This window comes from Penicillium expansum (assembly GCF_000769745.1).
Source record: "Penicillium expansum strain MD-8 chromosome Unknown contig52, whole genome shotgun sequence".
Taxonomy (NCBI): Eukaryota; Fungi; Ascomycota; class Eurotiomycetes; order Eurotiales; family Aspergillaceae; genus Penicillium; species Penicillium expansum.
Window position 1 is genome coordinate 198,203 of NW_015971294.1, and position 25,949 is coordinate 224,151.

Genomic DNA, 25,949 nt, shown 5'->3' on the forward strand with positions numbered 1-25,949 from the left:
TGCGGAGGAAAGTGGTTATGCGTCATCTTTTTTTTCCCGAGTGCTGTCCCGCATTGCAGCCTTGCAGCCTCAGGTGTCGATCAATTATCCCCAACACGCGCGCCCTTGGAACAATACCGTTGATAGAACACAGCAAGATGTGGCAGCTATAGCGAAGGCAAAATGACGCGTTATTTGACTCCCTGGAGAGTCTCTTTGCTGTGTCTGGTCACACTCTACACTGAAGGCGTCGTGCCAAATTCTTCTGCTATTGACGTCCTCTCGTTCCTCACAGCGGGTCTGTTCCCACTAGATGCCGCCGATAAGCAATGGGAGGAGCATTACTTGCCGACAATTTCAGCGCTTGAAGAATGCCTGTCTCGCCATGAGTCTTCTGTTCCTGGGCGCACGCTCTGGGACTTGTTTCTGAAGAACCTCTGGTCCATTGACTCGCTGGATGCGCTGGAAACTTTCTTCGGCGAGGTTATCCCGTCGCTCCTGGCTAAATCACGCGACGAGCTGATCCATGACCGGGATAATGGAATTGCACCGGTGGTGGATGATCGCATGCGCTTGTCCAGGAGTTCGCCGCTCGGTGCGTTTGTACGGAGAGCTTATCTTGAATATACGCGGCTGCAGTTTCACGATTCTGTGAAGCTCTGGGCAGGATTTGTCAGATACCGTCTACCCACATACAGCTACTGGAGTCGCAGACATCGCGAGGCTGAAGAAGTCGCCGTTGATGTCAATTTACGCGACCTGGGACTGGATTCAACCAGCCACCTTTCACAGGTGGTTTACGGTAACATCGAAGATGATGAGGATAGAGAGGGAGAGGTCAGCGTAAAGGATGCAGAGCGTTTGATTGAGTTCCAAGTTGGTGAACTGCAAAGTACGCAATTCTTTTCCAGCTTGCAATGTCCCTGTGCTAACAGCCACAGGAATGGGAGGCAGAGTTCCGGATGGAATGAGAGCTCAGCTGAAACGCCTCATGACCTCAGAGACTTCAGTCCCAGTAATGATGTATTACCTAGAGTACGTTGTTGTATACATCATTATCGATATACGTTATGATTGACAAGATTCCAGATATCTTGATGCATGGAGGGCTGGAGACTATACCTCAGCCTTCGACAATCTCCACCGCTACTTCGACTACACCATGCACGCGAATCTCGACCGAAGTGCATATCAATTTGCTCTTCTGAACCTGGCTATCATGCAAGCAGATTTTGAGTGTTTCAGTGAAGCTATTTCAGCCGTGCAAGAGGCCGTAGCAATTGCTCGCGAGTCTCACGATATGAACTGCCTGAACTTCTGTATGAGCTGGCTGTATCATTTCGGTAAAGCTTTCCCAGAGCAGATGCGGGAAGTTCAGAACAGCGGCATGCTGGGTAATGAAAAAGAAGGCCTCGCTTTCCTCAAGGCCAAGTCCAAGGAGACTAGCATGTGGTCTCTCATGAGTACCACACTTCTCAGCGAAGCTAAGTTAGATATGCAGCAAGTAAGGATTTGTGCTTTCCTCTAACGAAGTTGACGCTAATGATGAACAGGGAGAGAGCCTTGCATCCATTGTTGAATCGTTTGTGCGAGCATCCCACATCAATGTGACAAAGGGCGTTACGACTCCCACAGGTGCATACATGCTGTTACAGGGCTCCATGTACGCCAGAATAGGTATGATACTAAGTGTATAGTAATTGCGATGGCGCTAATACAGTTGACAGGAGCTACTCACCTTGCTTGGCTAAACACCGAGATATTCCGCGAGTGCTATTCGGAGGGTCAACCCCATGATGACTTTGTCAAGATCACATTCCGAAATTGCCAAATAGTATGTCAGCTGCCTTTCTCTGAAAGTGTATAACAGAAATGCTAATTCATCACCTACAGTTGGCACAGAAAGGCAATTACAAGGAGGCATCCACAAGGATGAATAAGATTGACCCAGAGAAGCTCCGAGCTTTCAGATATAGCAACGCCTGGACTTATTTCTCGGGGCTACTGCAATTGCGCCGACAAATCTGTCGGTAAGTACCCCTAAGTACATTACTGATTTCAGGTCTAACAACCTACAGCGACGACAAGGTGGCCGTCGAACACATTCTATCCCAACTCCAGGCAGTACAACTCCGTGACTTCGACATGCGCATGCTTCTAGCCTTCTATTCAATAGAATTCACCATGCGCCAAGGCGACTACGGTCGCGCCCTGAGAATGGTCGAGCAAGCCGCACACTCCATGCAACCAGAGAACTTCGACGTCCACTCCCAAGTCAAGCTCCTCTGTCTAAAAGCACAAATCCTCGGCAAATCCGGCCAACCGCAACGCGGCTTCTCTCTCGCCATGCGCGCAGCCAGCATCGCGCATCGCTCAAAAGTCCTCGCCGACCTCTGGGAGGCCATCTGCACACTGGCGACAGTATTACTGAGTCTCCGTGAATTCGAAGCCACAGGTGAACTAGTCGAGAGCATCATGCCCCAGGTCCTGGAGTCAGAAGACTTCAGCCTCATCGCACAGGCTTATTCACTTCTCGTGGACGCAAATATGGGCATGGCGGGTGAGCTGTGGAGCTTGCAGGGCCGGGACTCGACGTCCACGAGAAAAGAGTACATTAACCGTGCTCTTGGATACATTGACTCGGCGTATGATCATTTCGAGGAAATTGAGGATATCAAGGGCCAGACGGAGATGATGGCTAAGAAGGCCACTGTCATGCATCTGACGGGCGATCCGGTATTGGCTAATGATTATGCTGCCAAGTATCTGGATCTGCGGAGACTACGAACTGAGACATGAATACCTTTTCTACAGAAAGAATAATATATACTTACAAACTTGTTTAATCCTCGTAATCTAAGAAGTTGACTGTTCGAAAAGTGAGTCCGCAAATATATATATTGGAGTATAATGGTGATATATTCCATCCTCAAAAATGAATTTATGTGATATAACCAGTTTTCCCTAATTCAATTTAATGAAACAGGGGCTGCATTATACGTGACGGTGACAGTGACTGGATAGCGAAGTGTCTCTGATCGTATGCGATCTTTCATCGATAACGTAGCGGGCCCAGCGACGCTATCGCTGAAGACTGGGGCCTCGCTCACCCTAGCAGATTGCGGGTCTCGGTGAAGGCCTAGATTCCACATCATCTTTTAGGTCATTTTCGACATTGGTAATTTCAAGTGACTGATATTGTCCGTCAGGAAGTACCACCGCAGGGGATTTTGGGACAACCCGGTGAGTGCTCCCCAATTTGGCCACCCAGCCAGAATATTTCGTACGAGTCTTCTTCAATGAACGAATCAAACCAGACAGATGGCAAGGCCATCTCCCAAGAAATGCTGTTGCCTGGGGTAATTTGCTTAAAACATTGATCTGATGCGGATACATTTCAGGGGTAGAGTTGTTTTGCAGGCAATTGGCTAAGCTCGACCTGGATAGGTCGTAGCTCCTCATTGGATTTATGGTGAAGTATCATTATGCCCGGTCGGCCAAATCCATCTTCGATGAGGTCCCAGTGGATGGTGCATGGTTCCTTTTGTGGATCATCCGAATCCCGCGTAAGTTTGAAGGTATAAGCGTAGAAATCTTCATAAACAGGATCAAGCTACAGTTTTGCTTAGTTTAGTTTCTTGTTACATAGCTAGTATACCGGGAGAGCATCTTTCTATCTGTAGCAGAATATCTCGTGAGGGATGATAGCTTCTCATCCATTTGTTCCGTAGCTATTTGGGATTATTATGGACAAGGAATAGTCTCAAGTGATCGAAATTGGAATAGGGATCCCTACACTAGTTGTAATAAATTGCACTAATCTAGTTGAGAGCTAGGCAATCAAAAGCAACTCAGCAGGCTGTAAATAGCACGACAGCTTCTCCTGGGACGGAAATATAATAAAAGGGAGGCCCAGACATGCATATAAGAGAGATAGGTGGTACCGGCCCGACTAGTTTCTGTAAGGAGTCTCCTCAGGATGCTAGCGGGAAACCACTTCGGATGATTCGGGATCAACGCTATGATTGAGGGGGTATAAAAGTGGGTTGCATATGCATTTGTCACGAATAATGCATGCTATATTTAAATACTCGACTTGGAAAATTGACGTGGGAAAGATCGGCGAAGAGAAGGCTTTCCCGTGCAGTATCTACGGAACTTTATATTAAGCTTTAGAATGACCGAGAGGGGAAATGTATCCAGGGCAACAGCAATGCCCGTCCAATAGACGTTGCACTCCTGTAATCCTAAGCTTGTGGATGGATATCTACACCTGTTCAGTATATGTGGTCCAACTTTACCACTTGGATTGATCTTTTTGTAGTCCCTGTTCAAGATATAGAGTCAATGCTAATATCAGACGGATAATAATCCGAGTACTAAGATATTTGCCGTACTTCCAGAAGGAATGCGGGGACAAGCAGTGGTCCATGCACCAAATCTTGGCATATCAATTGGCTCCAGCGTTATTCCAAAAGGTTAGTACCTTGTGGACTCTTGATATGACTCTCCGCGTTTAACCGATTTTGAGCGAAAGATTGCCTGATTGTGCAATTTTTCTAGTTCTGACGTGGGGGCATATCGTATCCGCAGCTCCACAGCTTCTATCCACGTGGACCAAGTAGTGTTTCCGCATTCGTCCGAGCTGATAGTCTTCTCCTTTTAGAATCTACAACCTAGAGGCTGAAAGCGAGTTAGCATAATAGATAAGATGAACGAGTTGTGTTTAGATTTAAGCTCTTTTCTATGACTCCCCAAGGATATAGATATCAGACACCAATTACCTTATTAAGACATCAGATCAAAGCCCCCACATACTCGGAGTTAGGTCCTTCTTCCGGTGCCCGTCGAGACGAGAACGCTAAGGTTCCGGGATAAACCCGGGATTCAAACTCTATCGGACATATTCAAAGCCCTACTTTCGGAGTTCATAACTATAGCAATCTATAATGGAAATGATACTATGTAGCTCTTGAAAATATTGTCTTTTCATTTATTCCAACATAACTCCATTCACAAGCTTACCTACATACAATGCTGAAACTCCCACCAACCTCATCCTCCCTAGAAACCAAACGGAGTCCACTCCCCAACCCCAAAAGCTCAATGAAAACCAACCGCAGAAACATTCCGACCTCACCAGCACTCACATCAGACCAAAATCCAGCCCCAAAGGCCAAGTCAAACACCCAAACAACAACAACCCCCGAACCCCCAGCCCCTCCATTCCGCAGCGTCTCCGCCTGCAACAGATGTCGTCTGCGCAAACACCGCTGCGACCAGCGCCTCCCTCGCTGCGAGTCATGCGAGAAAGCCCAAGTCCGCTGCGTGGGCTACGACCCACTCACCAAGCAAGAGGTACCACGCAGCTACGTAGCCTTCCTCGAAAGCCGCGTCAATTATCTGAACCAAGTCCTCATCGACCACGGCATCGGGTTCAAGCCCGCTATCGCCTACGACGAGGAAGAAACGCTGAAAATGGAGGCCGGCCAATCACCGAGGTTTGAGTCTCGCGGGCTGAGGGAGGCGAGAGAACTTCCAGAGCAGACGCAGACCCAAATGGGGATGGGGGCGCGCACGGCCCGTAAGAGGAAATTGGCTCACTATTCGGAGGACTCTATTCCGGCCAGACAGGTCAAGCGCTTGGCGCAGTTAAATGTCCTTCTTACAGACCTGTTGACCGATGGATGTGATCATCGACAATGTTCTCGTGATCCTGGCAGGGGTTACTTGCGTGCTGCTCGTAGGCATCAAATACAGGAGGACTCGCTTGAGCAGAGAATCCCGTGGTCGCCGCGGAGCTTTGATTCGCTTGATCATAATGATAGCCGCGCGACGAGGTCTGAGTCGCCGGTGTCATTGAGTGAGTCGTATCAATATCCTAGGATGAATCCTGGGCGCGGTTCGTCTCTGCTCGGTGTTGAGAATATGGGATCAGACCATGGGCGTGATGTACAGGATACGAAAAGACAGTCTGGGGTTGAGCTTGATTTGGGAGACTTTGACTCTGAGATACCCGCTATCAAGCCCGTTGCTGGGGGTAGTAAATTGGGGAAGATCAATGTCGCTCGACATTTAAATGTTTCGAGTCGTGCTTCGTCGCCAGAGAAGGAGGACCGTTCTAGTCCCGAGCCTAAGTTTGATATTGCTGCTGATCTTCTTCGGGGACGGAGGGAGAGGGAGAGGGCTAATTATGATTTGCTGGATGAGTTCCTAGTTGACTGGGCAGAGTGATCATTTATTTCTTTCTTACGGGGGTTGTGTATATATAGATGACTGTAATTGTTAGCGAGATAGACTTGATTTTAAAATATATAGCATGCTGAAGAAAATATAAAATGTATCCATTCTGTCAAGGCTAAATTCCACACAAGCAAACTAATTTCTAAATAATTATCATCAAACAATGCTAAATGGAACGCAATATCAAACCATGTCGTAAATCATGTCCTCCTTTTCCAACCCATCACCAGCCCTACACAGCGATTGCCGTTACTGTGGATAGACCGGTACCCATGGCATCCTTGAAAGTGTCCACGTGCCCACCCGTACGAAGAGCGACATTCTCTTGATCCTGGCTGACAGCAACGTCCGCAGGGATATCGCGCTTTGCAGGCCAGATTTGATGACCCGCAGTCTCCTCCTTGCCATAGTGTTCAACGACAACGTCGCGGACAGTCTTCTGGAAGTGAAGCGGGCCCTGCTCCATCTTGGGATGAAGCTGGCCGTTGACAAAGACACCAGCGTCGAGGTTCTTCTGCGTGTTCACACACAGGTACTTGTCCTCAGACATGATTCGCTTGTACATGTCACTGATGAGGTTAAAGTCCGCGTCGCTGGCGTCCTTGTGGCGGTAGACTTCATAGCGCATTACACATTGGGTCGGGCTGGTAGGGGTGAAGCGCTGCATGAAGAAGAAGTGGGGACTAGGGAGGGTCAACATTAGCGTTTTATAAAGTTTAGTGAGAGATAGAGTATATACTCACGAGATATTGAAAGAGGCATTAGGCCAGAAGTAGGTAGTTGCGATCCGGAAACCCTTGTCGATCTGGTCCTGTCGCTGGGCGCCGTAGTGTTGGATGTGGCCGGCCTTGGTCTTGACATAGTAGGAGTGGAGGTCGGCGATGGTGGGGATATCGGGGTGAGCAACTTGGCAGTGGTAGCATTCATTGTAGTTATCGGCCAGGATCTTCCAGTTGAATGCGCCCTCCATATCCCATGTGTGATCGAAGTTATAGTCCTCGAAGTTGTAGTAGTCGAATCGGGGCTGCTCGTCGACACCTTCGAAATCGTCTTTCCAGGCAACTTCCGGGGTCTCGCTGGCGTCCAGATTCACCCAGACGAATCCATTGCGGTCAATGTGCACATGAGCGGGGAAAAGATCGTTGCCGTGGAGAGCGGTGATGGTTCCATTGTTGTCTTTGGCGACGATGAACTCGTAGCCTGCGGCGTCGTAGCGAACACTGTCACCGGCGTTGGGGATTCGGTGCTTGTGTGTAGTAAGAAGCCACTTCCGGGAGAAGATAGATCGGCGTTCAAGCTCGTACATATCCTTGGATGTGTACCATGACGCGGGTAGAGCACGGATAGGGATAGGCTTCTCCTCTTCCTTTGCTGGAACAGCGGAGGTACCGAAGAAGTTCCTCAAGAAGGACATTGTGAATACAAATTCAGAGAGATAGCTTTATAATTGAATATGTAGTAAAGGAAGGTTGAGACCGAAGTTTCAACTGTGTTAATTGCACTTTGTTGCTATGGACTAAATTTGAACTCGGCGACGTCTGCTCTTCTAAATAGCCTTCACAATCACATCCAACTCACGAACCACGGGGCTTGAAACAATCAATCCGGTGTATAGCCCGGATCTCGACCTTTCGAATCCGAGTCCGGTGACATAGTTGGAGTCTGATTGTATCTAGATAGCGATATCTGGCGGGAGATACCTAAAAACCGATCAGGTGACCGGAGGAATCCAAACCGGACCGAGTGGCTTGAAGCCTATTAAACACTGCTCCCATCAAAAAGAGTCCTGATGTATGGCAAGACGGGCAGCTGATAAAGCCCCGAACCGTTAACGGTTCGGTGGCAAATCCGACCCACGCCGGCGGTTTATATATACCTTAAATGGAAGTGTTTATTCTTCGCCACGATGACGGGGCAGGAAAACTGGGGTATGGGGAGAGCCTGTCGCAAGACCCTTTCTAAACCAATGGCCAATGGCAATGGCAATGGCAAGGTAGGATTCACTTCCGGCACCGCCGGCACCAGGGTAGTAGTTATGAGAACTAGCAGGGGTGATTCTTTTGCTTTTGCGACGTTTTCTGATAAAAACAGACGTCGTTCACCATTTAATTGCATTAGGATCAGAACAGGGGTGCCTTGGCTGAGCCTAATCGATCCACTAAGATTCAGAAAGAGGGATATTCACTTGGCAATGGAATGATGTTTCAGAGAGAGAGAACTTCAATGGTGGCGTGTTGGAGTACTTTGGTAATGAGGGGGTCGGGACCAACAAAGAGTCTTGGCTATTAATATCTGAGCTAGTAATAAACACTTATCCTTTTCAATATTAATCAATAGTAAGTCCAAGTTATTACTTATCCCAACTACGGGGTATGATAACCCCGATGAGTCAATTCTATCAAGCTTTCCAATGTGTCCCTCTCTGCATAAGCTCTAAACCAAGCAACGTCACCAAAACAGCGGTGACCCTGATCGCCAACTCCCATCAGCTATCAAAAGAAGATGTCTGATATAAGTACGGAGTACCGGGTCAAAAACGGATTGGCGATCAATGCAGTCGATAAGCAATAACGCAAGGTAAACATTGACACGACAAATGGTTATCAGGCCTCAATGCAGGATCCATATAGATAACCCAGGCAACGCATCCGCTTCGGTCCGAGATAAAACCAGCGCTTAGACCAAACATGGAATGATTGGCCGAGAGGGATCTGGTTTCAGGGTCGTAATATGTATTGATCGCCGGCTATTTGTGTACGGAAATACACAGCCCCAGCGATGGGTCACTTCTGTGGAGTTGATTCAAAATATGTATTTTATGTACTCCGTATAACAAAGGCCCAATATGCAGTACATGATACACCAAAACACAAACAAAAGCTTAACGCCACTCTCCAAGGTGTAGATACATATATAACGCGCAAGATAGAAAGGGCTTGCAAATGAAGCATGTGACACGTTAGCTATACAGACAGATTTCCAAAAATCGCATCTGGGGAAATCATAATTAGAACATAAACGAGTAGACGAATACCAAGATGGTCGCTACGGTGGCAACCGTATATTCGAGCTCGAACCAAGCAGCCTGGCCACCAAAGGCGATCTTTTTACTCTTCTTGGTCGGGTGCGCGACACCAGTCTTAGGGTCGCGAGTCAGAAGTTCCTCACGTTCTGGCATCTTTGGCGGGTCGATCGCATAAGAGACCGGGGTCCAGAGCGAAGTGCAGATGAAAAGGAAGGTCAGCGGGGGCCAGAAAGCGTGCGTGATGAGGCAGAGGATGATATCTCTGAAGCCAGAATTCTGGTTGAAGCAGCGGTAGGAGGAGATGACGACTGCGACGAGGGTAACATAGACAAATGCAAGGTGGAAGCTGGCCATGTAGTTGAACAGGATCACGCGCAAACGGACGAACATGTTCTTGGACTTCTTTGGGTCGCGCTCGTTCAGAGCTGAGCCCAGAGAACCCGTTGGCTTGAAGGCTTGGGTCTGACCACCCAACCAGGTGGGCAAGAAAAAGGAGCGCACAATGCAGAGAGCGATATAGGGTGACATCCAAAGTTGGTAGCGGGAGCCTCGTTGACCGGTGTGGTAGCCGGCCGGGATGAACAGGGCCATTTCACAGAGACGGTTGGAGATGGTTGCGGCGAAGCAGGCCCAGATTAGCCAGCGGAGTTGCTCTTCGGTTGCAAAGGCGACGAGGCGCTTGCCCCACAAGAGGATGACCGGGATGGCAAAGAGTGAAATAGTCAGCAGGAGAGTGTAAACACTGAGAGTTGCGTAGAGGAAGCCAGAGAAGCGCTGGGCAAAGGTCATCTGTCGAACAGCGTCACCCCAGAGGCAGAACTTCAGCTTGACAGCTGTGTCAACGGTTCCAATTGCCCATCGCGTACGCTGCTTAAGATGTCCACCAAAGTCTTCCGGCACGGTACCAAATTGAAGAGCCTCGTGAATGTATGCGGTTCTCCATCCTCTGCCAAGCATGAGCGTTGAGGTCGCGACATCTTCAGCCAAAGAACCAAGCGGGAAGTTGCCGATCTCTTCGAGAGCCTCGCGTCGAACGACATAACCAGATCCAGTGCACCAGGCCACACCGAGTGCGTCCTTGATCGGCTCAATAACATGCACGAAGAAATCTAGACTCTGAGCAAGCGGGTCGGATGCAGGGGTGTTGTAGAAAAGCTGCGGCGGGCATGCAAGGGCCATCTTGGGGTCCACCAGCAAGTGGGGAAGAATCGCGCGAAGCCAGTCTTGTTCGGGAATCTGCAGATTGTCAGTACCAAAATTACAATTTCAGTTTAAGCTGGGTATTGGTGATTTACCATATCAGCATCAAGGGCAGCCATGAACTGGCCGGCGCCTCCGGGCAAAAGGTTGACTTGATCGAGACCATAGTTCAAGTTACCGGCCTTGAAATGGTGGGGCTTTCCGGGTATCTTTTCACGGGCCATGTAAATGACGTTGGGGTGGTTCAAGGCGAGTTGGTTGCAGGCAGCTTCGAGGGTGGGAGAGTGGGCGTCGTCCAAGATGATGACCCTCATCTGGTCGCGGGGATAGTCCTGGTCACATGCACCACGGACGGTATCGAGAACAACTTCGTCGTCCTCTCCACAGCAAGTGATAAACACATCCACCGTAGGGCATTCATTACCGGTCAATCTCAGCTTGGCACGGCCTCTCCTCTTCAAGGCCATCATAGTCCAGCAGTTGTGCATGAGGGAGGGGATTGCAACAGTGATTTCAATAGCCACAAAGACCCAAGCTCCAGCATATGAGACGTGAGCTATGTTTTGGGCCATAATGATGCAATAAATTCTCAGACCGAGATAGAACATGTAAATTCCGGTGTTGGCGAGTGTGAGAAATGGTACCAGGAAAAAGACCCATCTCTTCCATCCTTTCCATGTTTCCGCATCATCGCGGTCATGGATGCGAGCAATCGATCCAGATTTGACCCAGTCCTTTTCAAATGAAGGAGGAGCAGGTGAGCTCACTAGGGGGGCAAGACTCTGATGACTTTCTTGCACTCCATTGTTTTGGTACTGTACAGATAAAATTTGTTAGGCTGTGATCTATATCGAGAACAAAGCGAACAAAGAAAAGATTGTACTAACTAGAGTTGGTGAAGCCGACCGGGAATCATACGGCGTCCGTGTGTCCCAGGACGAGTTGTTATCAGAGTGTCCGGACATTCGAGCGGTAGGTTGAAGCCAAACTGGTTGGCCGTACTCATCGGTAGGGAAATGACCCGGTCTGACTGGAGTAAGAGGTCTCGGAGAGACTGGTGAGGGCGCAAAAGGCTCTGTTTGTTCGAAGCTGGGGTTTGGATGGAAGCCTCGGTAGGTATTCAGCTCTACCTTTTCATCCTGATCGTCGGGACCATAACGTCGGTCCATCTCGAGACGAAAAGTTCTAGGTTATCTAATTCAAAAGACGAGGAATGTGGGATCTTGAGAACGGTTGAAAACGAGTGTGATCAGCCCAAAGAGCTGGAATGGAAGGATGGAAGAGAAAAGGTTTCACATTCCCTAGTATTTTAGCGTACGGTACCGGCGATCTCAAAGGGACCAGATGGTTAAGCCCTGAGGCTAGTGCACGCCAAGGAGTATGGTGCATGGCCGCATTGGGCCGGCGCGGCGAGCAAAAATAGATTTTTCCCTGATGTTTACGGTTTTTAATCGGTTTTAATCGGTTTTCATCGTTTTTAATGAATTTTAATGAATTTTAAATGAATTTTTCAAACGTAATGTTTCACTTCTACTACTGGTTTCTTACGCAATGTGTCTGACTTTTTCTTGGGTACTTTCTGGTTGCATCAAGCGGGTCATGTCTTGCTTTTTTTCTCTTTTCCACTTTGTACACTGTAATATTTCAGTAATATTACAAAGTTTCTATTTTCAGTTCCTAAATTGCCACCTAATCCGACCAATCATAATAATCCATAAAATGAAAGTTTCCATCGGAGGACTTGATGTGGTTCCGTACCTGAACTGTACCTGAATTCTCGTAATATACTGCAGAGCGAAAGCATACATGAGCACACCATTACCACGCTAAGCTTGGAAAAGACCCCGCTTAAAGGGCCCTTTTCTTATCAACAAGACTTGTATGGTCAACGCTTACCTACGTAGTCCCGATCGTCCTAAACATACTAACCCGATGCATCTCGACCTTCCCATTCACTCATCCACATATTGCTGTGGGATGTGATACCGAGAATTTCCCCTTTGCTATTCGCTGTTCAACGTATTGGTTTTTTTCTTTTTTTTTCTTTTCTTTATTCCCTCTCATCTTTGGCTGGCTTATCATTCTCACTTGCTCACTATCGCTTATTTCTTGACTTGATACGCCTCTCGCTTTTGATCATGGTTTTTGGGATAGGACTGATCGTCAATGCGGTCCTTGTGGCCATCCCAGTTGGGGGAAGCGTTGGAGCTCTTATGGGCCTTGACGCCCACCGAGCCGCTACGGGTCAGAAGCCTCTATTTACCGGGGGGAACAATAGCGATGACAGCACCGGCGGCAGCGACAGCACTGGCGGTGGTGGCGGTCATAACACAATCACGAACAACGGCGTGGAGCACACCCAATACTGCGAGCTGTCTTGGGGAATCACTCCACCATCAAAAACTGAACAATACACCCGTAGGTACACCCCAAGCTACCAGCCCGAGGGCTACTGACCCTTGAACAACGACTGACCGAAACTATAGTGAATCCTAATCAATGGGGTGTGACAAGTACCTCGACAGGAAACGGGCTTTGCATGAATGTATGCATTGAACATACCCATCCACACTTTTACTAAAAGCGTACTAACGTAGCATCTTGACTTAGATCACAACGTTGGTCAACCAGACTTATGCCGCCCAAACCGCTCCCGAATTTTCTATCACCTGGCAGTTTGACCCTGGCCCACAGACTGCGCCTGTCCACGGATACCCGAATATTCGCGTCGACAATGTATTGCCAAAGGAGTTGGAAAATATCTCGGAGTTGAATCTTGACCTGAGTTGGACATATGGACTGGGTGACACGACCGCCGCATCAACGGATGTACAAGCGTTGGCGACCGAAAACCTTGCTACTAACGTCGCCATTGATATGTTCTTGGATGCCGATGCCGATAAAGCCAAGAATGAAACTCAGGCGAAATTCGAGGTCATGGTTTGGTTCTGGATGTCGAATCTGGAGGCCCAGCCCCATGGATGGGGTAACCCAGGAATCAACAGGACCTTGGATGGAACGAAATTGTTAGTTGAAGTTCAACTTGTACCTGACATATTCCAGCATACGCTAACATGTATTCTCATCAGCACACTTTACACCGGTCAAAATGACAACGGACAATACGTTTTGTCCTGGGTCCCGGAAATGGGAACGATTGTCGAGAAGTTCTCTGGAGACCTCTATCCTCTCATCACCGATCTGTACAGCTTCGGAGGAAGTGACTATCCGTCCAAAAACGACTACCTTGGCAGTCTCAGTTTCGGAACTGAGGTCTACTCTGTGAACAAAAATGTCACCTTCTGGGCCGACGAGTACAAGATCGACATCAAGAGTTGAGGAAGGGGTATATATTGTATGATTATGAGCATTTATTTTCCGCCTTTTTCCATTCACATCGATACACATCAAGCGTTACACATCATGTCAGTTCTGAATTTCATCTTCATTGTCTTATCTTGGACACTTGAAGCCCGGGCTACTCCGTGCCTCGTCAATTATTTGCCAAGCATTCAACCCCTGAACATAAGAACGAAACATCATACTCCCAAATTTCCTTTTAGATTATGAATCTGATCAATCAAGATAAGCTGGCGTCAATGTCCCGAGCTTAGCGACCAGTAATGAGAACGCTCGCATATCAGACTCGGCCAGTCTCCGAGATTCGTGATTTCTCCGCAATATTGGGTAGCAGGTGCATGCATGCGCACATGACACCATCAGGCGTGATAATCGTGGCATTTTCCATTATCGAGACTTGCACCTAGCGAAGAATGGCAACATGCAAGAAAAATAAGAGAATACCCGCAAGCAAGGGATGATCACTGTCATATAGAGACTGGGTCAGCCCTGAATTATCGCTTCCAGCTGTTTATCGATTCAAGTACTCAAATATGGAGAATTCATACATAACTGATACCAAGTCGATTCATGAAATATCCGATCATGAGGTCCAATCCAATCCAGAGCTGCAAGATGGATTATGGCTCCGATTCCTTACCCATGCCAAATGGTATCCCAAGGACATGTCTCACCCAGAGAAAAAGCTCGTCCTCAAACTAGATATCATGATCCTAATCTTTGGCTGCCTTTCATTCTTCACCAAATACCTTGACCAGCAGGCGATCACCAATGCCTATGTATCGTATGTCGGCAATACCGTCAGTCCAGCAGATAAGCCCGATTACTAACAACCCATCATAGAGGCATGAAAGAAGACCTTAATCTGCATGGTAACGAATTGAACTACATTACAGCGGTATTCTGGGCCTCGTATTGCACCTCCATGATACCGGCCTGCTACTGGCTAACACGCACGCGTATCAACATTGCGTTGCCGACCTTGGAAATCGGATGGGGTCTCTTCACATTCGGTTGCGCTTGGGCGCAGAATCTAAATAAAATATACGCAATGCGCTTCTTCATTGGGATCTGCGAGTCTTGCTCCTTCACTGGCGTCATCTATGTCATCGGGTCGTGGTACAAACCGGGCGAGGTGACGCGTCGGGTTGCGCTTTTCTTTGTCGCTTCGCCACTTGGGACTATGTTCGCGGGTTATTTGCAAGCTGCTGCTTATACAAATTTGGAAGGGAAGCATGGATTGGCTGGGTGGAGGTATTTGACTCTAATTGTATATGAAAGACTTTTGGTGTTCTTGGCACTGACCCGTTGGTAGATGGTTGTTCATTATTTGCACTATTATCACAATTCCTATTTGCATTGTGTAAGTCATATCCTACCCCGGGGCTGTTCGCTTGTTCATCTAACACAGACCAGCGGATATTTCATTTTCCCAGATGTTCCTCATCGCTCAAAGCCACGGTTCTTGACAGCGACCGAGCACGATATTGCCAACATTCGTCTGGAAGGTCTCACAGCACCAAGCGAACTAAAAGTTTCTCGGGCCATCTTCAAACGAGTCTTTGGAAGATGGCATTGGTATGTCTTCGTCGTGCATTGGGCCTTAATGGACCAGAACTTCACACCATACTCGACGCCCTTTAGCCTATATCTCAAGGCTAAGCCAGAAATCTACTCCGTCTCACGGGTGAACACCTTGCCGACAATTGCAACGGCACTGTCCGTCGTAGCCGCGCTAGTAGCGGGTGTTACCGCTGATCGCCTGCGAAACTTCTGGATTCCTTCCGTGGTGACCAGCATTCCCGTCCTGATTGGTGTCATTTTGCTTGTTGTCTATAATGTGGGGGAAACGGGACGGCTATTTGGGTTTATCCTCACTGGATTCGAAGGCGGTACGTGGTTCCCGAATACAGGCTCTTTGGTTTTATTCGTCATTTCTCATCTTAAAGAATGACTTGGATATTGACTCTTATCACAGCGATTAGTCCGCTCAGTATGAGTTGGGCGACTATCACTATGGCCAAGGATGCCGAGGAACGGGCTATCGTCACAGCAAGCATGAATGCGATCGGCCAGGCCTTCGCAGCATGGACACAAATCTTTCAGTATCCAGCTATTTCTGCCCCCAACTTTCGAGCGGGATTCATTTCAACTCTGGTTACTACTATCGCACAATTCTTGAGCGTTGGCTTGATCGCCTTTCTCGTGAACCGGGACGCACGAAAAGAGCGATTGTCTGTTAATGTGTGAGTGTTGAATTGCCTCATATATCTGAAAAATATATTCGAGCTGGAAACCGTATAACATCCATGTCATGTCATTAGGGTTGTTAGGCCATCGAAGTGCCGAAGCTAGTCAAAGCATAGTGAGAACGTGGCGCTGCCGCAAGTTTTCCATTTGGGGTCTTTTCAATGTCTTGGCATCAAGCACGACATCCCGGGATCCACCTTTAATTTAAATTTTTATCAATATAACTTCTTCGTCTAATTCTTGTTCTTTCTTCTTTATTGTTATACCGTTGTTTATAAGAAAGGGACTCTTGAGAGGGCATACATATGACCATGGCCCCTTCAATTGAGCCAGAAGTTGGTTCTACCAACGATGACTCTCAGACTATCACCCGGCCTCGGTCGTCTTGGTACCGCTCCATTCCCTTCCAAATTGCCGTTGCTAGTGGTGTCTCATTCACCGCTCCTGGAATGTGGGATGCACTGAACAACCTTGGAGCTGGTGGTGCAGCCGAGCCTTACGCTGTCTCTGCGGCGAACGCTCTGGTCTACGGATTATTCGCTGTTGTTTGTATCGCCGCTGGTGCAATCAACAACCGTATTGGTCTTCGGTACGGTCTGGTTCTTGGTGCGATCGGTTACCCGATCTATGGTGCCGGTCTATACACTAATAACTACCACCCCACGACATGGTTCTTGCTCTTCGGCTCCGCGCTGTGTGGTATCTCAGCTGGATTTTTCTGGGCTGCTGAGGCCGCTATTATCATTGGTTATCCCAGTCCAAAGGAGCGCGCTTTCTACATTGCCATCTGGCAGACCGCCAAGTCTTCCGGTCCAATTGTCGGCGGTGCAATCAGTCTGGGACTGAATGCCCAGAGCTCCCAAAAGGGAACAGTCAGCGCTTCGACTTACATCGTCTTCATTGTCATCATGTGTCTTGGTCTGCCGATTTCGCTTCTACTCAGTCCCGCCGAGAAGGTGCAGCGCAAGGACCACTCTCTTGTGGTTGTGGATAAGAAAGAAACTTGGGGCAAGGAATTCAAGGCTGTCTTTTCTCTGATCTGCACTCGCCGTGTCCTCCTCCTACTCCCAGCCTTCTTCATCAGCTACTTCTACAACGGTTTCCAGAGCACGTTCCTGACCACCTACTTCACTGTCCGATCTCGCGCATTCTCATCGTTCCTCACCAATTTCGCCGGAATCGCGTCTTCGTTCATCTGGGCAGCCCTACTCGATCGCCAATCCATCTTCATCAAGACCCGCGCTAGAATCGCTTTCTCTTCCGTCGTTGTCCTGATCATCGGCACGTGGATCTGGGCTACCATCCTGCAGAAGCAGTACTACGACGCACCCGAGCCCCCGTTGTTCGACTGGTTCACAAGCGGCTTCAACAAAGGATACGCGCTTATCTTCTTCTGGACCTTCAGTGGCCAAGCTTTCCAGCAATTCCTTTACTGGCTGGTTGGTCAGTACAGCACCGATATTTCTTCTTTGTCCTACCACTGCGGAATCCTGCGTGGATTCGAGGCTCTGGGACAAACCGTTGCATGGGCGATGCAAACCGAAGGTGGTGCCAACCACTTCGTCAGCATCGGTCTCAACTTTGGAATCACCGTTCTCGCCTTCGTCCCCACGTGGATTGTTCTGTCTGAATTGGAACATGCCCACGAGGTGCAGGTCACCGCTGAGGACGTCGCGCCCAAGACAGCCGGCGAATCAACAGCCTGAGCTCGTCACTCGAATTGAGTCATTTGATTCTTCGATTTGCATGGTTCTCCGGATTCAACCCGGGAACCCACGTTTTTATTTTAATTGATAGATAAGATACCCCCCACATGCTCCCACTCAACGCCGAGCATTATGTATAAAAAATGATAGAACTATAGAACCTTTCCACAGACAAAACTGGGAAATGGGCATCAGCCGATTGGCTATTTTTTTGAACTTTCTCCAAGGATTTCCGTAACGCACTTGACCCATTACTAAATCGGGATCACGATTGGGCTGTTGAATAATATACTATAGGAATAGTATACTAAACAGCATGTAGTAACTGGATTGATATCTTTTACAAAGGAATACTTTGCAGTATGAAAAATGAATTGTAAAACTGTCTAATATTCTTAATGCCTGGGGATGAAGCCATATTTATGGCTTCATTTCTACCCCTGTGGATCCTCTCTTCTTTTCTGACTAGTATACATTTGTAACGAGAAATGTGACGTGGAATCATGAGAAAGCAGTTCCAGGAGCGGTGCCTGTACTGAGTACTGAATTCTTCAAGATCCCGTTGACTGAAAGCAGTCTGAACTGGAATACAGGCTTGAGATTTGGGATACTCGACTTTGTATGGCGAGATATGTGATAGGGGCGTCAAACTGCATCAACGCCGCTAATCCCGATTCCGTAGGAGTTCTGTAAGGTCAAGCGCTTGCAAGAATCATTTATATGTGCGGAATCAATTAGGGTTTAGCGTTGAACTGGACCCAACTGCATGTTAATTATGAAGGATTGGCTTGGGTTTTCAACATAGGCCAGGCAAGTAGAGAGCTATTAAAATCTGGGATACATCGGAATGTATCCTACATATCCCCGATTATATATAGAAAGGTCATCTGCACAATTTATGATTTTTACCGCCTTAGCACATATTTAAAAGACATCTAAACGAACATCGAAGTGAATCTTGCATAATCAAGGATACAAACCCGGGGCTGCCTGAGCGGCCGATTGTTATGAGAATTGATCCAACCAGATAGGGTTATCACCATTCAACGGGAGGGTTTGAATTAATTTTGGGGCTAAAAAGCCAATGTTAGCCTGCATCAGGCTTTGACCAGGGCATGCGTCCTGCGACGTCCGGATCACTACTGGTAGTGTGATAGGTCATTCCATTCTTCCGGAAGTCAGATTGATCGGGTGAAACTTTGGCTTTATGTAGCGTCTCATTTTACAGCGCTTTTTCGTCGAGTTAATCAGAGATGCTTCTTCTAAGGATCTGCCAACTGTAAGATAAGGTAAGTTAAGATAAGCAAAATGACAAGTTTTGTTTTTCTATTCGAGATCTCAAAGACCAAATAGAGGTATCTAGAGCCCAGGTGACAAAGGGAGGTTTATATACCTAGACATCGAGCACACTGTGATGGTGATGGATTTTGATTGGAGGGATTTAGTATCGGCTGCCGTAATTATCCGGGGTCCTCTGACTGTCTAAAGTGACCCTAACTTAAACAGCTAAAGCTTGTTTGCAACTGCCGGCCTTGTTGATCATCTGGGAACCTGTGTGAGTTAGATGCCCATATATGGAGGGCCAACCCAATTCGCCTGGTTCAGCGGAAATTTCCCACCGAATCGGCCAAGCTTGGTATGTGATTCATCAATATCGATCTAAATGAGTACTAATTGGCCTTCAGTGATCGTTGTAGGAGGTACAATATACTCATATTTTTCGAGCAGTCAGTTGCTAAAGACTGAGCCAATGTAGAAAGAAAATCAAATGTGACGGGGCTTTTCCATCGGTATGAATTTCTATCCCTATATTTACCTCGAAATAAATTAACACATTTGCCCAGTGTCGGGGTTGTGAGAAGGCCAGACTAGTTTGTGAAGTTTCTGCTACACTCAGAAGACAGACGAAAGTGCGAGGGTGCGTGATCGTTTGCTGACCTATCTCTATCTATGGAAATATCTAACTGTCCCCTAGATTCACCTCGGATGAACATCGACTAGAGCAGCTTCAGGCTGAGTTGACGAGATGCCAACAAAAGCTCAAGGCAGAGCAAGACCGAAGCGCAACTCTTCGACAGGAGCTATCCCGTCAAGAACAGCTCAGGCTTCCACTTAATCCAGAAACAACCACAAGTTTAGTCGAGCCGTCAGTGCCAGTTCGAGCCGAGAGACGCCCAACTGACGACCCAACATATGTTATCAAGCATATGGGTCGATTGGTTCATGATGAAAATGACGTCGGTCGCTTTGCGGGCTCAACGACTGGCGTCCATTTTGTTTTGACTGTTGAACAAGAATGTCAGAAAGCGCTCAATCTTTCAGGTGTGTTTGCGGAAAGTTGCTTCCGCCTTTTTTTGGCCGAACCCTCTCCCAATAGGGAATTTTCTCTAGCGAGAGTTTCTTCGGATGATCGCGAGATGATCAGACAGTGTCTGTCTTATCAGTCAACACATTACTGTCAGCAAGCAGATGCTTTCATCCAGAAATGGGAAGCATTCTGTCCCGTTCTTGTGAGAAAACAACTCATGGCAGATATAAGGGATTTAATGAATACAATACACAATCCAAGTGGTCATGGTCCCATTGACTACTCCACTATATTGACATTGCTGATGATCTTGAACATCCATGAATCCACTGCTGATACCACGCACCAACTCCATGGACAGAGTCTAGATTCTCTCAAGAGACTTTCTTTGGCCCATAGCTTGATTGATAAGGTTGTCGGCCAAGGAAATCTCAAGAGTCTGCAAGCTTTATCACTTTTTGCGCTTTACAATCAACTAAGTGGTCACTGTCTGACTCTTACAACTCTCAACGGCATGATTGTCAGCCTTGCTCAATCTTTGGGCCTCCATAGACACGCAAGACGATTCAAAATGGGAGTTGGTGAAATCGAGCTTCGGAAACGCTTGTGGTGGTGGGTCTATGTCTTTGACAGGTAGGCTCCTGATGCACAATGAATTTACATCCATGCTGATCATTCAGATTTACTTCTATTCTTCACGGACTACCCCCCCTGATCAACGATGTTGATGTTGATAACGACCTACCTATTGACTGCCATTTGTATGACTTAGAGGCCACGGAGCTTTCTCATCCCTTGCCCGGGGAAAGAACCGCTGTATTTGTGTTTCTGCAATACGTGAGCCTTGGTAAAAAGCTCTCAAGAATCCTTGATCTTCTGTATACAACGACACAGCGACGTGATGGCGCAAGAAAAATCACGGACTTAGACCGTGGCCTCCGAGTGTGGAATCAAAATCTCAAAGCAAATGGTATCCTTTTTGACATTGGGAATACTGATCTGCAACATTCATCTGGGGATACCAACCATTCCTATGAGAGCACGACTATGTGGCTCCAGCTCATGGCAAACATAACCATGACTTTAATACATCGCCCTGGCCTTTCATTCGACGATACAACACCAGAGTTTGGCAATTGTCTCAGGGAATGTCTTGATTCGGGCAGTGCCATATTGTCCTTGGTTGAAGCATCTAACATCCCGAAGTGGCTTCGGAATCTGAGTCTGGTCGGACCAGCTACAATCTTTCAATCTGCCCTTGTTCACATCTATTCTCAACTCAAATATCGCACGTTCAAGCCCGATGGTTTCCCAGCGCTTGATACTAGCATGGGCATGATTTCGAAAGGAATCTCCATCTTGACAATGGACAGTTCTCGGGCCACTCAAGTGCAGGGAAGTATTTACTCTGAATCTCTCAGTGAGATTATTAAAACTTTGCGAACATTACTTTCGTCACTGCCAGTTGCGCAAGGCTTAGTGGAGACTCCTCATGTGGTGGACGATGGCGTTCCTATCAGTGACGCGCCCGACACTTTTGACGAGCAAAACTGGAGTGGCAACGCATTAGACGCTTTGAACTATATGACGGCTTCTGACTGGATGGGTGATCCATCAGGCCCGTTCATGGGATTCATGGATTTGGGGGAGTCATAAATGTGGAGATGGCCCGACTAGTTGCTTAGTGCCGGAATAAGGGTCTTATTCCGAGCCTCCTAGCCCTATACCGAGATGGAACCTTATACTATCTCTCTATTCCGATCCAATGCATTGCATGACCCCAGATCCTGCAAGCCAAGCCTGCCATTCTCTATTTAATGGCCCCAATCCGGGGCCCCGGGTTTTGACGCATCATCCGGACTCCTTTCTTCTTTCGAACTTTTGTCTGCTCTACGAACTTGACCACCTCCCCCATTCCATTCGCAGGATACATCGCTCGAGATGACTTCGCGGCTTTGGAATCTCAGAGGAGAGGCGTTGTCTCTTGCTCAGATTCTTTTGGTTGTTTGCCCAGCATACACCCTTTTCGGATACAATCAGTCAGGACTCGGAAGCCTCGTTTCACTCTCAGACTGGGTCAAACACTTCCCAGCTATCGACACCATCAACACTGAAGGCGCCGAGGCTAGCCACAATGCGACAATTCAAGGAGTGGTGATAGCGACATTCACCTTGGGTGCACTGCCCGGTTGTCTGTCCTGCTCATACACTGCCGACAAATTCGGTCGACGTCCAGTGATTTTCATGGGCGGCCTACTTGCATTGATCGGCCAAGTGCTGGAAGCATCATCTTACCAACTGGCGCAGATGATCGTGGGTCGTACTGTGCTTGGAGCGGGAATTGGCATGCTGAGCGGAACAGTCCCAACCTGGCAAAGCGAGTGCTCCAGCTCCAAAAACAGGGGTAAGCACATAGTACTTGACGGTCTTTTCATTGCGCTCGGATACATGCTTCAAGCATGGATCAATTTCGGTTTCTATCAGTTCAAAACAGGACCTGTCACTTGGCGAGCTCCGATCGCAATTCCCATCATCTTCGCCATTGTCCTCCTCATATCGATCGTCTTCCTTCCTGAATCTCCTCGGTGGCTTGTGCGTCAGAACCGCGTCGCCGAGGCTCGGATTATACTCGCTTCTCTGAGGGACCTTCCCGAGGATGCATCTGGGATATCGGGGGAAATCGCTAGCATCGAAAGTTCCCTTGAAGAGACCGCGCAAAGTGCAGCGTCCCTTAAAGATCTTCTCAAGATGGGAGATGATCGGCTGCTGTATCGTTTCTCTATCTGCATCTTGCTGCAGTTTTTCCAACAGATGTCGGGCGGGAATTTGATCTCGGTCTACTCTTCGGTGATCTTCGAGCAAGGTCTAGGACTGAGTGCTGAGACTGCCCGGATTCTCTCCGGTGGAACACTTACATGGAAGTTCCTCTCTTGTTTTGTATCCTTCTTCACAATCGACAGATTTGGTCGTCGCATCGCTTTGATGGTGAGCGGAGGTGGAATGGCTAGCTGCATGCTAGGTCTGGCAATTGCGACGTCTTTCCCCCATTCCAATTATGCCGCACAGATTACTAGTGTCCTTTTCGTCTTCCTTTTCAACTTCTTCATTCCGATCGGATTCCTCGGTGCCAACTTCCTCTATTGCACGGAGGTGGCCCCTATTCGTCTTCGGGTTGCCATGTCAAGTATTTCTACTGCGAATCACTGGCTTTGGTATGCACATCCCTTTGGTCTAAAAAGATATTTCACCAAACAGACTCTAACCTTCATGATAGGAACTTCGTGGTTACTATGATTACTCCAGTTGCAATAGAAACAATTGGGTATAAGTACTACATTGTTTATACGTGTATCGGTGCATTCGTCCCTATAACTGTCTATTTCTTGTACCCCGAGGTGAGTTTCCGTGATTTTTTATCACCCGCAAGCCGTTTACTGATAATATTCAGACTATGGGTCGTTCTCTAGAGGAGATTGACCTCATCTTCCGCGAGAGTCCATCAGTGTGGTCAACTGTTCGATTTGCTAATAACCGACCTATTGAAACCTTGCCTGAACTTCCCCGGGAGACTCAAAAGAAGGGCGAAGTGGAGCATGAAGAGTACTCTACCAGGTCTCTAAGCAAGTGAAACGTGAAGTTTTGGTCATTGTGCTTTGCGAATCAAGCAACCTATTGCCTTCGTGTCTGGTTGTTGCTGTAATCCAGCTTTGGGGTAGATTGTACATAGTCAATCGATTACAATATTTGCCAAAATATATACATTTTAATAAGGAAATACATATGTATCCAATGAATAGTTTCGTTCATCCATACCAAGCAGCTAGTCCTCAGTATCTTGTCAATGTCCCTTTAGGGTCTTCCTATATGTTGCTTATACATTTTTTTTTTGGCTCTAGGATGACAAAATATGACATTGAATGCTTCCACGAGTTATACCAAGTCCTATTGATATGTGAAAATGATGAATTTAAGTCCATCCAAGTCAGTACGTATGCCGATGGATGACATCGGACTATGCCCGGGCATGCTCCACCAAACCTTCGGAATAAGAGCCTATTCCGAAGCGACCAAGCCAGCGTCATACCTCCGCATGAGGGGGAAATAAAACTTGAGATAAAATATTTAAAGACAAACAAATCCATTTAATCACTCATTGTATTTATCCTGATACCAAAAACACTCGAATACCCTCATCATGGCCGTCTCCGCCCTCGACTCTCGCATTTTCCGCAACTTATTCGGAACACAAGAAATCCGCGACATCTTCACAGATGAGGCATATGTGAAGTCCCTAATCGAAGTCGAAGCCGCTTTAGCACGCGCCGAGGCAACAGTTGGTGTGATTCCTGCCGAAGCAGGAAAGGCTATTACAGATGCTTTTGCAAGCCTTCAGATCGAGTACGTTGCAATCTCCATGTATTCCCGAAATTACAGAATAAACACTTATCGGGCTTTTGTTCTAGCTATGAACGCCTAGCAGTCGAAACCGATATTGTCGGATATCCTGTTCTTCCGTTAGTTCGGCAATTGGTTGAAGGTACGCCCGACGAGATGGCCAAGTATATCCACTGGGGAGCGACGACACAAGATATCCAAGACGATGCATCCATGCTTCAGATTAAGCGTGGTGTCAGTCTGGTGAAAAGAGAGCTCGAGATTCTGAAGGGGATTCTGAAGGGTCTTGCAGCTACCCATCGCGACACGTGAGTTCTTCTTCCTCGCTTTCAAAATGCGAACTAATGGTGAATCCAGTCCAATGGCAGGCCGAACACATTTACAGCACGCTCTACCTTGCACATTCGGATACAAATGCGCAGTATACCTCTCCAGCATCCTCCGACACTTAGAACGCATCGAGGAGATCGAGCAGCGGTGTCTGCTTGTGCAGTTCGGTGGTGCGGCGGGCACAATCGCTGCATTGGGTGCTGATGATACAGGGCTTCGGGTTCGTGAGCAGCTTGCCGCCGAGCTTGGGTTGAAAAATCCCAATATCACTTGGCATGTTGCGCGGGATAATATAGCGGAGATCCTCAACTTCCTGGCTCTTGTGGGTGGCACCTTGGGGAAGATTGCATTGGACGTGATGATTATGTCTTCCAATGAGTTCGACGAGGTCTCGGAGCCCTTTGTGCCTCACCGAGGTGCTTCGTCCACGATGCCGCAGAAGCGGAATCCTATCTCTAGCGAGGTTATTCTGGCTGCGTCGAAGATGCTGCGTGCCAATGCGTCACTGGGACTAGATGCAATGGTTACTGACTTTGAACGCGCGTCTGGGCCTTGGCATTTGGAATGGGTGGCTATTCCTGATGCTTTTGTGACTGCAGTGGGCGCTTTGCATCAGACGAATTTCGCTCTCGGGGGATTGGTTGTTAAGGTTGACTCGATGAAACGGAATCTGTATTCTACTAAGGGGTTGATTGTGGGTGAGGCTGTGATGATGGGATTGGCACCGCATTTGGGACGACAGGGAGCTCATGATCTGGTTTATGAGGCTTGTAAGTGTGCCATTGAACAGAATCGGACTTTGCTTGAGGTTCTTGAGGAGACGCCTTCCTTGACTGGAATTGCGACACCGGAAAAACTAGCTGCTTTCTGTGACCCTTTGAAATATATGGGAGCTAGCCAGTTGATGGTTGATGAGATGGTGAGGCGTGCAATTTAGTCAATTTTTGTGATCAATACATATAGATAGGAATGAGGGATAGATGAAGATGTATATTCAACGAGAATGATAGTCAGCTCTTCCATATACTAGGTATAGTAAGCAATTTTGGGATTAAGAATTTCCCTGGACCCTGGTTTTATATAGAAAAGTCAATTTCAAAAATTAAGCCTTTTTCCCGTCTTTTTTTTAGACATCTTAGACATTTAAAATGAC

General features: G+C 47.7%; 10 protein-coding genes across 10 annotated transcripts; 8 read left to right on the forward strand and 2 right to left on the reverse strand.

The window, feature by feature from the left end:
* Positions 1-162: 162 nt before the first annotated feature.
* Positions 163-2,778, forward strand: PEX2_020090 (putative anaphase-promoting complex subunit Apc5; the record flags this gene model as incomplete). The annotated part of the gene is made up of 7 exons (XM_016739284.1): positions 163-871; positions 921-1,014; positions 1,069-1,483; positions 1,533-1,656; positions 1,707-1,813; positions 1,873-2,009; positions 2,058-2,778. 7 exons carry the CDS (start codon positions 163-165, stop codon positions 2,776-2,778), a joined length of 2,307 nt encoding a protein of 768 aa, XP_016599223.1.
* Positions 2,779-5,013: 2,235 nt separating this feature from the next.
* PEX2_020100 (uncharacterized protein) lies at positions 5,014-6,213 on the forward strand (the record flags this gene model as incomplete). The annotated part of the gene is made up of 1 exon (XM_016739285.1): positions 5,014-6,213. One exon carries the CDS (start codon positions 5,014-5,016, stop codon positions 6,211-6,213), a length of 1,200 nt encoding a protein of 399 aa, XP_016599224.1.
* A 241-nt stretch (positions 6,214-6,454) lies between these two features.
* Positions 6,455-7,636, reverse strand: PEX2_020110 (uncharacterized protein; the record flags this gene model as incomplete). The annotated part of the gene is made up of 2 exons (XM_016739286.1): positions 6,455-6,905; positions 6,966-7,636. The coding sequence occupies 2 exons, from the start codon at positions 7,634-7,636 to the stop codon at positions 6,455-6,457; spliced, it is 1,122 nt and encodes a 373-aa protein (XP_016599225.1).
* A 1,593-nt stretch (positions 7,637-9,229) lies between these two features.
* On the reverse strand, positions 9,230-11,616 carry PEX2_020120 (glycosyltransferase family 2 protein; the record flags this gene model as incomplete). Its single annotated transcript, XM_016739287.1, has 3 exons — positions 9,230-10,483; positions 10,543-11,262; positions 11,335-11,616. The coding sequence occupies 3 exons, from the start codon at positions 11,614-11,616 to the stop codon at positions 9,230-9,232; spliced, it is 2,256 nt and encodes a 751-aa protein (XP_016599226.1).
* A 969-nt stretch (positions 11,617-12,585) lies between these two features.
* Positions 12,586-13,786, forward strand: PEX2_020130 (glycoside hydrolase family 12 protein; the record flags this gene model as incomplete). The annotated part of the gene is made up of 3 exons (XM_016739288.1): positions 12,586-12,865; positions 12,934-12,992; positions 13,058-13,786. The coding sequence occupies 3 exons, from the start codon at positions 12,586-12,588 to the stop codon at positions 13,784-13,786; spliced, it is 1,068 nt and encodes a 355-aa protein (XP_016599227.1).
* Positions 13,787-14,340: 554 nt separating this feature from the next.
* Positions 14,341-16,057, forward strand: PEX2_020140 (Major facilitator superfamily domain, general substrate transporter; the record flags this gene model as incomplete). The annotated part of the gene is made up of 5 exons (XM_016739289.1): positions 14,341-14,591; positions 14,651-15,061; positions 15,123-15,170; positions 15,224-15,699; positions 15,786-16,057. 5 exons carry the CDS (start codon positions 14,341-14,343, stop codon positions 16,055-16,057), a joined length of 1,458 nt encoding a protein of 485 aa, XP_016599228.1.
* Positions 16,058-16,368: 311 nt separating this feature from the next.
* PEX2_020150 (Major facilitator superfamily domain, general substrate transporter) lies at positions 16,369-17,763 on the forward strand (the record flags this gene model as incomplete). The annotated part of the gene is made up of 1 exon (XM_016739290.1): positions 16,369-17,763. One exon carries the CDS (start codon positions 16,369-16,371, stop codon positions 17,761-17,763), a length of 1,395 nt encoding a protein of 464 aa, XP_016599229.1.
* A 2,879-nt stretch (positions 17,764-20,642) lies between these two features.
* Positions 20,643-21,727, forward strand: PEX2_020160 (fungal specific transcription factor domain-containing protein; the record flags this gene model as incomplete). Its single annotated transcript, XM_016739291.1, has 2 exons — positions 20,643-20,704; positions 20,752-21,727. 2 exons carry the CDS (start codon positions 20,643-20,645, stop codon positions 21,725-21,727), a joined length of 1,038 nt encoding a protein of 345 aa, XP_016599230.1.
* Positions 21,728-22,012: 285 nt separating this feature from the next.
* On the forward strand, positions 22,013-23,699 carry PEX2_020170 (Major facilitator superfamily domain, general substrate transporter; the record flags this gene model as incomplete). The annotated part of the gene is made up of 3 exons (XM_016739292.1): positions 22,013-23,283; positions 23,346-23,466; positions 23,520-23,699. 3 exons carry the CDS (start codon positions 22,013-22,015, stop codon positions 23,697-23,699), a joined length of 1,572 nt encoding a protein of 523 aa, XP_016599231.1.
* Positions 23,700-24,266: 567 nt separating this feature from the next.
* On the forward strand, positions 24,267-25,733 carry PEX2_020180 (class-II fumarase/aspartase family protein; the record flags this gene model as incomplete). Its single annotated transcript, XM_016739293.1, has 3 exons — positions 24,267-24,469; positions 24,535-24,774; positions 24,824-25,733. 3 exons carry the CDS (start codon positions 24,267-24,269, stop codon positions 25,731-25,733), a joined length of 1,353 nt encoding a protein of 450 aa, XP_016599232.1.
* Positions 25,734-25,949: the final 216 nt, after the last annotated feature.